Genomic DNA, 14671 nt, shown 5'->3' on the forward strand with positions numbered 1-14671 from the left:
AGACTGCAGTCCAAGGGCTGGTCAGCACCTGGTTGTTTGCTTCAGGTCTGAGGAAAGAACACAGAAACAAATCAAGTATCTGGATTAAGATTGAAAAATATTGCATCCTGCATCAGCCTTGCCATCACTTGCCAACCATGTCCCATCTCAAGTGCAGATATACATCATGGGTTTCCCTGCCCTCCCAGTAACTGGGTCCTCACAACAACCCTGTGAGGTAGGCTAGTCAAAGAGAATTAGTGACCCATTGTCACGCAGTGGGTTTTACAGTGGAGTGGGGATTGGAACCCTGGGGCTTCTCGCTGGCTCTCCAAGAGGTATCTACACAGTTTCCGCTTCCAAGTGTTCAGGCACACATTGCAAATGAAAGTGCTCGGAAGAGGAACGTGTCAGCAGTTCCTTGGACACAGCCCTTAGCTCCCCAGCTGCATGTTCCCAAAGATCTCTGTTTCTCAGTCTCTCTCACACCAGCTTGAAGAAAAGCAAACACTTTTGCTGGCGGGGAAGAAGGTTTGTGTGCACAGGCTTCAGCAATGGCCACGATGCTTTCTCCAGTTTGCAAACATGAGCACGGGCTCCAAAACACTGGCAACCCCTGAGTTCTACACACTTGGGACAGTGAGCGATGTGGCCTTCAGCAGGCTGTACATCCTGCCCCCCTCCTCCTGAACGAAGCCCATCGTGGATAGCTCACATTATTCTTGTATTCTTCCTGTGCATGGTTGAACATTTTTTTAAAAGAAAAAATTAAGGCAGCATCTGTGCACAGCTGGACTGCATCTGCTATCTAGATAGGGAGCTGATGCAGTACTGTTTACAAGTCCCCCAAATGCAAAGAACACAACAGCAGCTTTGCAGAAAGCCCAGATCCATCAGACAACTCCTAACGCCGAACTCCACCATTGACCTATTTAAGAAGGGATATAAAAATCCAAATTGTTCTTTATCTTCTGGACAACTTTTGCATTCTCTGCCTCTGGTAACATTGCATAAGGTAAAGGTAAAGGGACCCCTGACCATTAGGTCCAGTCGTGACCGACTCTGGGGTTGCAACGCTCATCTCGCTTTATTGGCCAAGGGAGCCAGCGTACATCTTCCGGGTCATGTGGCCAGCATGACTAAGCCATTTCTGGCGAACCAGAACAGCGCACGGAAACGCTGTTTACCTTCCCGCCGGAGCGGTACCTATTTATCTACTTGCACTTTGACGTGCTTTCGAACTGCTAGGTGGGCAGGAGCAGGGACCGAGCAACGGGAGCTCACCCCGTCACGGGGATTTGAACCGCCAACCTTCTGATCGGCAAGTCCTAGGCTCTGTGGTTTAACCCACAGCACCACCCGCGTCCCTAACATTGCATACTAGGCCTATGCATACTATGCCATTGCATACTATGACAATTTAGTTTAGGCCTTTAGAATTAACATAAATCCAGAAGAAGAGCCTGCTGGATCAGGCCAATGGCCCATCTAGTCCAGCATCCTGTTCCCACAATGGCTGCCCATGGGAAACCTGTGAGCAGGACCAGAGCAACACTCCCATCCTGTGGTTTCCAGAAATGGGGATTCAGAAATATGACTGCCTCCAAACATGCATAATAGCCATTGATAGCTTTCTCCTCCATGAATCTGACCAGCCCTCTTTTAAAGCCGTCTGAGTTGGTGGCCAACACTGCCTCCTGTGGGAGTTCCACAGTTTAAGTGTGTGAAGAAGTACTTTCTTCTGCTGCCCTCGCCGGTCCTGAAAGGAGCCTTTAAAAAGTCCCATATGCTCAGAGACTTTGCGCCTGTTCATTGGGGGATATAGGAAGCCCAGAACACTTGTTCTTTAGATGTCCCTTTTGTGAAGAGGCATGTAGTAAGACCATTGATCCCCTACTGGTGAGGCTCACTGACCTCCCGGAAAAGCAAAAATTCAACCTTTTCCTGTTAGGCAAAGATCATAAGACAACCCGGATGGTCGCCAGATTCTGTGTACAGATCTGTAGGTGCACACCATCCCCCGACTCAAACTAGTTCATTAAGAAAATCCCCAAACTTGGTTCCATGGGTGACTCGGGGTCATCTCTCTGCGGTAGCTTATCTGAAAGTTTTAAGTGTCTATACGCTTATCGCATTTATAAATTTTAAATTTATTGTTGTAATTTTTAAAATTGTTTTCCTTCTGGGATTGTACCCCCAAGTGTGTTTTATAAACAGGTCTCTGACCATAATAAATTATCTATCATCTATCTATCTATCCTTCTACATCTACTGCCTTTTATCTGTTAGAGGAGAGCCAGGAGCCCCTTCTTTCCTCCACGAAGCACTTGTGGCAAGCTGTGTCTTCGTGCTTTGCTTGCTGCCTCATGGTTGCAGTTGCTTCCTACGCCTGTCCTTGCAAATGATCCCGGAAAAAACCCTCTCGAGTCAGTTTTCATTCAGAAACTGAGCACTGGAGAGGCCGGAAGGAGGGGGGTTTCAGGAGAGACGTCTGCTGTCACAGACCGGCTTCCACCGTGCCACCAATCTCACCAAGACAACGAAGCGTTCAGAGCGAAGGCACTGCAGAACACACTGGCAGGAGTACAGGTCATGCCTGGTGCGATGGCAGTGAGTCATGGGCTATAAATAGTCAGGTCTCACAGCTGGGGATGGGAGGGGCGCCAGGTATGTATGGGTGTACAGTCAAGCAAGGCAGAGTTTGAAAACTCCAAGCAGGGATTCTGAAGGGGGGGGGGCTGTTTCACAATGGCCTCTCCCTGGAGCACATGCATAGGCAACTCTTCCCATCTGCTCCTCTGGACTTCATGGAGGTCACTCTCTCCTTTCTTCTCACCAAAAAAAAAGTGTTTGATCTTGGAGAACTGATGCTCCATCCTTGTTACCTAGGCAACAGTAGCGGGCAAAGTAGAATACTAGAACTCTCAGAAGAAGAGGAGACCAATTTCTATATACCCCATAAGCCTAGGAAATTCTATCTGTTCCACCTGCCTGTGTGTTCATCTCTCTCTCTCTCTCTCTCTCTCTCTCTCTCTCTCTCTCACTCTGTCTCACTCACTCGCTCTTTTACTTTAGGGATGCCCTGCTGAAATTTTGCTTCTTAATTAGGTAGGCCTTTGGCAACTGGGTGGAAATGAAGTTGACCGCCAGGCTGCTATGGGGGCAACTGGTAATTTAATGTGTTTCCTTGCAATTTAACTATTCTGAAAACTAGCCTGTTTTCCTTCCTTTGTATTTTATAATCATATTTTTAAAATGTTGCAAGATTGCCTTGAATCCCAGCTTGGGAGAAAGGTAGGCTATAAATACATGAAATGAAAAAATAAAATAAAAACTATGCCAGCAAAATGTGCACAGGCTGGCAAAACCCAGCCAGCCACATCCTGCATTTCCAAAGGGTCTTCAAAATGCAGACTCACCTTCAGTGCATCTGAGTAATATCAACCGGGAAGGAACCAGACCAAAGAATTAACATGGAATGGTCATTGGAAGCATTCTAGGCCATCTCTTCCTCAGTGTAAGATCTACAATGCAGATATTGCAACTGAGACATCCCTGACATGATGGCCATGCAGCCTCTGCTTAAGGACCTCCAGCAAAGGAGAGCCCACCACCTCTCTAAACAGTCTGCTCTCTGTTTCTCATTTTCTGGGGCTGTGCAACCAATCCAGGAGAAACCCAGATACTGAAATGAATCAGTTTCAGCCAGATCAGGTGGAAAAAGCTCTGGGTTGTCCCGGGTTGCCCCGGTTTAAAACCCTTATAAAACCTTGGGGTTGGTTCAACATTGATTTGGTGCCCAGATCAAGGTTTGGTCAACCCCCAAATTTGAACAGTTCTGAAGTGCCATATTGGGCCTGGATTAGAGGTGGACATGCATGCCTCTGCTATTTTATTATTTATTATATTTTTTATCAAATTTATACACTGCTTGATTGAAAAAAACAACAAACCTCGAAGCAGTTTACCTAAAAGATAACACAATAAAATTATAAATAAGAAGAACTGGCAGCTATCATGCTAAGACGTTGAAAAAATTAAAAGCGAAAACAAATTAAAACTCACGTCAGCTTTCTAAGCACCTGGGTAGGCTTTTTTAAACAAAAGCGCTTTTAGCAGGTGTTAAAAAGAGTACAGTGAAGGCATCAACCCGATATAAACAGGCAGGGAGTTCCAAAGTGCCACACTAAACAATGTGCCATGCTATTTTCTTTCAGCGTTTCCCCAAAGTCTGCTTTCCTGTAGATTTCCACCCACCAGGCACCGCTCCTGCCCTTGGGAGCAAACAGAGAATAATTCTGTTCCATCCTCCTGCAGGGAGCGACAGTTGCACTCACCTGTACCAGTTTGTGAGCGTCATCATGATGTAGAGGGAGGCCAGGAAGAGGCAGATGTGGAAAAAAGTGTAGTTGTACGTCACTCCATCCTCTTCGTTGTCATAAGCCCGGCGCGCCTCGCCTTCAAAGCCAGCATTGCCCCCTTCAATCATAGCTGGGCTCTCCTCCGTCAGCATCATCCTGTTCACTTCGACGTGGTCCGAGGAGCGGATGCTTTGGCAAAGCAAGGAGAAGAACATCAGTTGCATGCCCCTTCGTCCCTCGTTTTTGGTGCTGTTTTGAGTGCATATGCATACACCACTATGTGCCTGAATATATATATCTATATCTATATATAAATGGACGCTTGGGTTGTGAACATGATCCGTGCGGGATGCACATTCACAACCCGCAGTGGCCACAATCCACAGCGGTGCATCTGCGCATGTGCGGGTTGCGATTCGGTGCTTTTGCACATGCGCAAAGTGCGATTTAGCACTTCTGTGCATGTGCAACTGCTGAAAGCCGGAAGTAACCCATTCCGGTACTTCCGGGTTTTGGTGGGTTTGTAACCCAAAAAAACGCAAGCTGGAGCGTCTGTAACCCGAGGTATGACTGTATAATGTTATGTTTATAGACAGCTATGCACACAGCTTTTCTTCAGTTAACAGGGGGAGGGATTTACTACTCGTTGCCAGCAGAGGGAGACTGGAAGCAGTGGCGTAGCGTGGGGGGTGCGGGGGGGGCCGGCCGCACCGGGCGCAACATCTGGGGGTTAGGGTTAGGGGGCGCAAATCCACGGGTTAGGGGGCGCAAATTACTTGCCTTGCCCCGGGTCCTGACAACCCACGCTACGCCCCTGACTGGAAGCTAACATAAGCTCAATGTACTTTGAGTCTATCATGCGCGAGATCAGCAAGCAACCAGTTCTGAGTGCTATCCTTTAGGCAGAATATACATAAAGTAGAATAGGCTCAGACAGGCTGATGTGCAAGGTCTGAAGGGTTCAGAAGCCTGGGACTCATAGAAATAAGGATGTGAGTTGAGGCTATGCTTGTCAAACACAGAGGCTCGTTCTAGAGTACTTTCCTCACTCACAGCTATATAGAGTGGTCTTCCTTCTGCAATTCTTTGTAAGCCCTGGGGTGGAGTAGTCTATGTTTAAACCACAGCAGCTTAGAATCCTGTTCTTGGTCAAGGAATGGCTCTGCCACAGACATTACAGATGCCTCCATCTAGCTGTCTACTGTGGGGTAGCAAATAAAGTGATTGGCAGAAATTCTTACTCTTTTTCTCCACTTATGTTCTACAGTGGTACCTTGGTTCTCAAATGCCTTGGTTCCCAAACACCAGAAACCCGGAAGTAAGTGTTCCAGTTTTCAGATGTTTTTCAGAAGCTGAATGCCCAATGCGGCTGTCGGCTGTTATTTCAGGGGCACCTGCACCAATCAGAAGCTGCGCCTTGGTTTTCGAACATTTTGGAAGTCAAACGGACTTCCAGAACAAATTAAGTATGGCACTTTCTATTTATTTTGCGTTTTTGTTTTTGAGGCTTTTTTGGTAATTTTGTTTTTGTGACTGTGTGGAACCCAATTCAGCTACTGATGGATTGATTGTGTGACTGTGGAAATGGATAAAAGCTCCCATCCAAACAATGACTATCATCAGTGCAGGTAAGAAAATAAATTAATTTTAATTTTTATCACCCACAATACTGTCTTATTTATTTTATAGTACAGTACATTGATTATTGCTTTCACTTTATGGATCAATGGTCTCGTTAGAAAGTAAAATTCATGTTAAATTGCTGTTTTAGGGGTTGGTTTTAAAAGTCTGGAAGGGATTAATCCGTTTTGCATTACTTTCTATGTGAAAGTGTGCCTTGGTTTTGGAACGCTCCAGTTTTGGAACGGAATTCCGGAACGGATTAAGTTTGAGAACCAAGGTACCATTTGCTCATGTATTAAGATGCCTCATATTAAAATCAGTCCTTTGAACCATCTAACTCTCTATTCTCCATACCAGGGGCCTATGGCAGAGCAGAAGAACCTTAGGCCCCCGGGCAGAACGTGGCCTTCAAGACACCTAATAAGTTAGATGAGTTTGGTTTCTAAATGAATATGGATTCCTACCTTATGAAGAATGTGCAGAGGATGAAGATGACCAATCCCACAATGCTCGGAGCATCCCACCACTGAGTTGGTTGTCCACCAGCAGGAAGGGTGCTGGTGCCATTGCCTTCCATTCGGATCAGAAGGGTCGGGTTGCAGTATTTGTCTGCAAATGAAAAACAGATAAACATCTCAAACAGGTGTGGGGAACCTTGAGCTTTGCAGACGTTGCTGAACAGCAGATCGACTTCCTTCCAGACACCCTGCACACAGGAAAAGCACACTCAGAACTTCTCACCCCCCTGAAAATAAATCACATATCCTTTCTGGGATATTCTGTGCTGTCAGGTCTGCAGAGATGAGACTTCTCATCAAACCAAGAACCTGAGAAGACAGATTCTGTGGGCTGCAGTAGAAACAAGGCAATGCCCGGCTCTCCCAAATGTCAATAGAAACAACAGGTTGAGCTACAACAAGAGGGCATGTCTTTGAAGCCAAGATAAATATGTCTCCGGGGAAAAGAGGGAACAAAATCCTAAGTTTGAACAGGGAGGGGTAAACGATAGAAATGTCATCATGACATGGAGACAAACTGGCATCAGTTCCATAAAATGAACACAGTGACTGAGATCCAACTTGGAATCGTCTCTGGGGTTTTTTCCTCATGATACTGGGTTGAAGTCTGTCTCATTGCTTTTGCCAAAGCCTCCTTTTAAGGAGGGGAAAGGGGATACTGGTCCCAGACTTGCAGACACAGTCATCCAATCTCTGCACATGGGGAGAAAACAGCAAAGAAACAAGCATGTAAGTGGACACTTCCCCCAAGAATAGTGCCACAATAGTTAACTCAGTCAATGTGGTTTTATTTAGAAAACTTAGACCAGGGAGGATAGGGATATATTAATTGAGGGGTACAGAGTACAAATACATCCTTTCAAGCACCAGCCACTGGTGTGGAATGTAAACACTGGGATACAGTTCAACTGAAAGTACAGTGGTACCTTGGTTTGCATACGTTTTGGATTACAAACATGTCAAACCCGGAAGTGCGTGTCCTGATTTGCAACCTTTTTTTGGATTACGAACAAATTTTTTTTGGAGGCCCCGTTGGCGAAAGCGCGCCTTGGGTTACGACCTGTTTTGGTTTACAACTATGGTAAACCAAGGTACCACTGTACTCATATCAGCACATAAGAACAACAACAACAAACCTATGGTTACGTGAAACATACTCAATAAACACACAAGACGTAACCGGCTGTACTTTTGAATAAATAAGGTATACTATTCATTGTATCAAATTGTAGATTTCAACGGAAGTCTCATAAAGTTCAACGAAAAAAGCAGAAGACCCAGTGGGTCAGTTCATTCTCTAGTCAGTTCACACATAAGGTCCATACATGTATAAGTATCTATTCCACCTGTCTGTTCTTAGAGTCCAATAATCCACATGAAGGGTTGTTACAGTTCCACAGAATCCTTTCACAGAGTCTAAGACAAGGATTTCCGGAATATTAGCCTTGTTTCGCCATCCTAGGAAATCCTTGTCTTAGACTCTGTGAAAGGATTCAGTGGAACTTCCGTTGAAATCTATAATTTGATACAATGAATAGTATACCTTATTTATTCAAAAGTACAGCCGGTTATGTCTTGTGTGTTTATTGAGCACATGAGAAGAGTCTGCTGGGTCAGGCCAGCCAGAATCCTGTTCTCATAGTGGACAGCCAGATACCCTAATGGGAAACATGCAAGCAGGATCTGACCACAAGAGCACTCTCCCCTCCTGTGGTTTCCAGAAAGCAGTTTTTAGAAGCATGACTGCCTCCAACTGTGGAGGCAGAGCATAGTCATCATGGCTAGTAGCCATCTGTAGCCCTCTCCTGCATGAATTTGTCCAATCATCTTTTAAAGCCATCTCAGGTGGTGACTACCACCTCCTCCTGCAGGAGCGAGTTCCATAGTTTAACGATGCACTGCATGAAGAAGTAAGCGCAAGTTTGCACACAAATATGCACGGAAATGCACACAGGAAAATCAGATCTGTGTTACCCAAATGTACATTTACGGTGGTGTGTACACAACCGCAGGCATGCTTAAAGATCAGGCTGAAAAGGAAAGAGCCTTTTCAGTGGTGGCTCCTTAATTGGAGAATGTGCCTTGAACTTAGTTCAATTAGTCTTAGGGTTTTAAAAAAAAACCTCCAAGCCTTCCACTGAATTTAGAACTGTCTTCTTATAGTGGCTTTCCCTATTTGGTGTTTTCCTTACATTATTGGACTACAACTTCCATCAGCCCTGATCAAAATATCCAGTGGTGATGGGAATTGTAGTCCAGCAAGAGCAGGTTGGGGAAGGCTCTTATATGGCATTTTCATTTTTCTCTGTGAACTCTGTTTTACTATGGTTTTAATTTGCTTGTAAACCCTTTTGGATCTTTTCCTCCCAATGGTTTTTTCCTTAAAAAAACAAAAGCAAACAAAAACCAGGATACACAGAATTAAGAATAAAAGTAAAGGAAATAGTTCATGGTTGGAAAAGTGCTACTTACTTGGGACATTTGCCAAGGCTGACCAGGTGATGAACATAGTATAGAGTGTAATGATGGAGGCTTGCAGCAGCCCTGAGTGAGGCTGGGCATCCTGTAGAGGAAGAGGAACAGCACCTGTTTAAAGTACCGAAGAATATTTGGTGCAAAAATCAGGGCTGAACGAGGCACGGTGTTAAATGCTTCTTTGCATTTAACACACAGGGGAGCTGTTGTGGTCTTTAAAATAAAACTGCATCAGCTAGGGCTTTTAAAAATATAAAGAGAAAAATATAACTTAATTCTTTCGTCCCCTAGCACCCAAGTGTGTGTGTGTGTGTGTGTGTGTGTGTGTATTTTAAATACTAGCTTTTTGGGCAGGGTGGAGCAGAGCCTCAGGACTTCGGTAGGGGAAGAAAAGGTTAAATTCCCTGTCCATGACTGTTCTGATCATTTTAATTAGCAGTATGTGCACACCCCAGTTGATACCCTCTCTCTCTCTCTCTCTCTCTCTCTGTGTGTGTGTGTGTGAGAGAGAGAGAGAGAGAGAGAGAGAGAGAGTTTCAAATGCAGAGACACATCTCAAGTCATGCCTACTTAGGCCAGACATCCCCAAACTCGACCCTCCAGATGTGTTTTGGAACTACAACTCCCATCATCCCTAGCTAATAGGACCAGTGGTCAGGGATGATGGGAATTGTAGTCCCAAAACATCTGAAGGGCCGAGTTTGGGGATGCCTGACTTAGGCCTTCAAGACATTGTGTTGCATCTTTCTGATACACAAGCCACCTAGTGTGAGCTTTGCTCCAAAGGTGCCCAAGTTAATAGAATGTCAGGAAGTGTGGCATCATGGTTAGAATGCCAGACCAGGACCTGGGAGAGCTCCACAAATTTCATCAGTGAGTAGCCTTGGATTCTCAATACAGCATCTTACCTGGACCTTGGGTAGGATGGAAACCACGGACACAATCACACAGAAGATGAGGTTAAGGCTGATGAGCGCCTTGTTTTCTGTACAACCGTCTGCCTTTGTGTAATACACATAGAGCAGCACCACCGCAGCGATGGAGACAGCGTAGAAGAGAAACGTGAAGATGAAGAGGGCTGAGAAAAGAAAGCAGGGGAGATGTCGATACACAGCTCGCCAGTAAGCCAGGGGAAAAGTGGACTTCCACCCACTGTTGGACTAGAACCTCTGTCAGCTGCAGCTGTAGCATGGCTGATGGTCCAGAATAATGGGGAAGGTGTAGTCCAACCACATTTAGAAGGCGACAAATCCCACCCTCCACATTCGAAAATATTTATTTATTTATTTATTTATTTATTTATTTATTTCCCAGCTGGCTGGGTTTGCGCAGCCACCCTGGGCTGCTCCCAACAGAATATTAAAAACACAATGAAACATCAAACATTAAAAACGTCCCTAAACAGGGTTGCCTTCAGATGCCTTCGAAAAGTCAGATAGTTGTTTATTTCCTTGACATCTGATGCAAGAGTATTCCACAGGGCAGGTGCCACTACTGAAAAGACCCTTGGCCTGGTTCTCCTGTCCTCACTTCTCGCAGTGAGGAAACCGTCAGAAGGCCCTCGGAGCTGGACTTCAGTGTCCAGGCTGAACGATGGGGGTGGAGATGCTCCTTCAGGTATACTGGGCCGAGGCCATTTAGGGCTTTAAAGGTCAGCACCAACACTTTGAATTGTGCTTGGAAACGTACTGGGAGCCAGTGTAGGTCTTTCAAGACCAGTGTTATATGGTCTCAGCGACCGCTCCCAGTCACCAGTCTAGCTGCTGCATTCTGGGTCACTTTCAAAGGTAGCCCCACATAGAGCACATTGCAGTAGTCCAAGCGAGAAATAACCAGAGCAATCACCACTCTGGCGAGACAGTCTGTGGGCAGGTAGTGTCTCAGCCTGCCTACCAGATGGAGCTGGTAGACAGCTGCCCTGGACACAGAATTGACCTGCACCATCCAATCCTTTCATTTCCCAGAACTTTTCTCCATTGCGTCTGCTGTTTTTGCAAGTTCTCTTTGAGCCAATACTAATGGCACCATCAAATGCACATCTGCTCAGAATTAAGTTCAATGAGTTCAATGGGTGTTTCCAAGTAAGTGTGCATATGGACAGGTGTAGCAGTCATGCACAATCCTCCAGATTGCACCAGACTCCCAACTCCCATCAGCCTCAGACAGGGTTGCCAATGGTCAGTGATGGTAGGAGCTGCAGCCCAATGGCATCTTGAGGGCAACAGATTTCCCATCCCTGCAGTAAGAGGGATGCTTCCCAGATGCTCAGAGGAACCAGATTTTAAAACAAAGCCATGCTGGTTCCTTGCCCTGATCCAAAGTCTCTCCCAATGAAATGGAATGGAGTGGGAACTTATCTGTTTGCAGTAGGACAGTCTGTGCATTGCTTTTTAGTTTTAAAAAAGTGAGGGGAGGGATAACAAAATGAAGGAGGGGAAAACATGGCACTTAAAATAGAAATCAGGACAGGATCTTGTTACACTCAACATGTTTGGGAGGGGTTCTTGGTGGGTCTGATTATACCCTCGGTCCAGTATACCTGAAGGAGCATCTCCACCCCCATTGTTCTGCCTGGACACCGAGGTCCAGTGCCAAGGGCCTTCTGGCGGTTCCCTCCCTGCAAGAAGCCAAGTTACAGGGCCTTCTCTGTAGTGGCACCCGCCCTATGGAACGCCCTCCCACCAGATGTCAAAGAGAAAAACAACTATGAGACTTTTAGAAGACACCTGAAGGCAGCCCTGTTTAGGGAAGCTTTTAATGTTTAATAGACTATTGTATTTTAATATTCTGTTGCAAGCCGCCCAGAGTGGCTGGGTAAACCCAGCCAGATGGGCGGGGTATAAATAATATATTATCATTATTATTATTCCCACCCCACTAAGTTTGATTATAACTAAAAGAAATTATTGAAAGAGGAGGATTCACAGAGACTAATAAGAACCAATACACACAGTTTATACCCTGCACTGTTTGACATAAATTTATGTTCTTGGAGTAGCTAAGAGAGCAGAAAAATACAGCATTAATAGAAAAATATAGCATACTAGGGGCTCGACCCCTGCATACTTCACTCACCAACCCTTGCCAAATTCACCCCTCCTATCAGACCAAATCTCAGCTTGCCCACTCCCAGTTCCCTCCTCCTTGCCCTCCAACACTGCTGCGGTGGTCCAGGAGCTCTGAGAACCCAGTCTGCTATCATGCTGTAGTTCACAGCGCCATCTGTCAGTGTCTACACAAACTGCAGCGTGATGACATCATTAGGAAAATATGAAATAGGAGAGACCCAACATATAAACTTAACACAAAGTGGTGGGGGTGGAGAACCCAGCAACAGTCTGTTCTTGGAGCCTTCAGTGGTGGTACTCGTGGGCACCACAATCTTCTCAGATGCTCCCCTTGATGCCCACCAAGGAACCCGCTTGTCTGAACCCACACACAGAGCACATCAATTTTACACACATGTAAATAAGTGTTCCATACTGACCTGCATACCAGCATTTCGAGTTGCCATTATCCGCATTGTGCAGCCAAATCTGACTCCAGGAATGTGCAAAGTCAATCAAGAGGATAAGCTGGATGAGGATGAAGAGGAATGAGCCAACTACACCAAAGTAGAACCAAACTTATTTGAGAGAGGAAAAGTATAAAGCGGGGGGGGGAGAGAGAGAGAAGGAAATATGGGTTATTGATTATAATCCACAAGCTGTCAGTATGGAGTTTTAAACAGGTATCCTTTGGGGATGTAAAAATTGTATTAGGGTTCCCATACATCCGTAATTTCCTGGACATAGCTGGGATTCCTATGTCAGAAGTGTAGATTTTGGTGAATTTCCTTAAAAATAGCTCAAAACTGTGAGAACAAGGAGCTGGATGAAATGGGCCCTTGGTCACATCCAGCAGGGCTCTTATTCTGATCTTACAGCAGGTCTGCAGAACCAGAAAAAGATGTTTCATAATGGATAAAGCCTTGGTGAAGAATTAGGGGAAAGGCCAAGAGACCCATCTGTGCTGGGTCCCAGTCTCATGCGAGAGAGAGAGAGAGAGAGAGAGAGAGAGGCAGACAGACAGACACAGACAGACAGACAGACAGACAGAACAAGATAGAACCTTGCCTAAGGCCAGAAGTGAGGTTCAAATCCTGAATTTCCGGATCCACAGCTTCGTATGTCATCTTAACTGATGTGGATGATCCACCCTAGAATCTCTCAAGCCCTTCTAGCAGCTATTATAAGAGTGTAATCACTCATGAAGAGGAAGCAAGGAATCAGTTCTTCCGCTGTTGTTCACTACTCAGAAGGAAATGGAGACTGTGAATACTCTTGCGTGCCAGCTGTGTGTCATTTGGGATCCAGCAAAGGACTCCTCCCAGTATCCACCATTAATCCTATTCAGAGTAGACCCATTAAAATCAAAGAGCTTGTTAGTTGCATCCTTTGATTTTGATGTGTCTGCTCTGAGCCGAATAAATATTGAGTACAACCCACTGTCAGCAATACGAGTATCACTACCCCAGGTGGTTCGTGGAAGAAAACAATAATAATATTGCAGGACTCATTGCTGAAAGCTCAGAAGCTAAAGAGGATTAGAGAGAGTGCTTTAAAAAACCAAGAATGGAAAGCATCTGTTCCCTTCTATTCACACTGCTTCTAAAGACTCAGCAGGACTCACCTTTGACACGGCTCTGAGCAACTCGCACCAGGCAGCTGAGCTTGTCTGCCATTTTAATTACCCACAATGCCCCAGATGTAGCATTGCCTGGTGGAAATTAAAATGGTGGATGGCTCAAAGCCACCCAGCAGAGAAGGTACAGCTACTACTTCCCATCCTGAGGCACTGGTGTATGAGGGGGACAGGGACAAAGAATGGCTCTGACTACCCTTCTTCTTAGCTTTCATAGGACAGAAAGTATCCAACCCCACCTTATGTAGAGCAGCACACACACAAAAGCTACTGTACATCACAGCCCCTTTGCAAGTCAGGAATGTAAATGCAAGGTTTTGTTTACCAGATGTGAACGGTCCATCAGGAATATAGAAGGCCCCCACTGTTATTCCAATTAGTATCAGGAATTTGAAGAACCAAAACCTGGAGTTGAGAAGAGGAGAAAAGACCTTTTTAAAACAAACAGAGGAGTCCTAGAAAGTCCTCTTAAGCAGCATTTGTTTTGCTCCAACATTAAGCCAGGATGGAAACATCTGGAGCAAAGTGCAGCTGCTCGGACGTTAATGAGAGACAGAAGTTCTGGGTATGCAACACAACTTTTCTGTCACTTGCATTAGCCAGCAGTTCAATTCTGAGCTTGATTCCAACCAGTGGGGTTCACCTTTAAAGCCCTTAGCAATTTGGGACTGGGTTACCTCAAGGACCAACCATACAACCCTGCCCATAATCCAAGACCTGTGTCTCAGGTAATCCATGTCCGCTTACTGACAAAATCTATTGGCAAGCATAAGAGACAGGTCTTCTTTGTAGTAACCCTGCAGTTGTGGAGTTCTTCCATTTAATATTTATTTGGCCCCTTCAGTTCTGGCATTCAAAATGGCCTTGATTCTTTTCCCCACAACTGCCTTTTAAAATATACCTTTTAAAACATACACACATTACCAGGAACACATTCAATAAAAGCACAACCTGCAGGAATTGAGAAGAGACATCACAGTTATAACTGCCCTACCAAAACTCTGTACATCTTAGGCTTTATATGACTGTGTC

The 14671-nt window shown here is 45.3% G+C and overlaps 1 protein-coding gene across 1 annotated transcript in view; it reads right to left on the reverse strand.

Moving 5' to 3' along the window:
• Positions 1 to 14671, reverse strand: part of SERINC2 (serine incorporator 2) — a gene marked incomplete at its 3' end in the record, with an annotated part of 29763 nt that overhangs the window by 412 nt on the left and 14680 nt on the right. The window contains exons 4-10 of the mRNA XM_081016765.1: positions 13965 to 14044; positions 12444 to 12581; positions 9865 to 10034; positions 8954 to 9044; positions 6428 to 6572; positions 4317 to 4529; positions 5 to 47 (exon numbers count right to left, since the gene is read on the reverse strand). Coding sequence (XP_080872891.1) covers positions 5 to 47; positions 4317 to 4529; positions 6428 to 6572; positions 8954 to 9044; positions 9865 to 10034; positions 12444 to 12581; positions 13965 to 14044 — 880 coding nt within the window. The remainder of the gene's footprint in view (positions 1 to 4; positions 48 to 4316; positions 4530 to 6427; positions 6573 to 8953; positions 9045 to 9864; positions 10035 to 12443; positions 12582 to 13964; positions 14045 to 14671) is intronic.

This window comes from Podarcis pityusensis, assembly GCF_964106645.2.
Source record: "Podarcis pityusensis genome assembly, chromosome: 8".
NCBI classification, from domain to species: Eukaryota; Metazoa; Chordata; class Lepidosauria; order Squamata; family Lacertidae; genus Podarcis; species Podarcis pityusensis.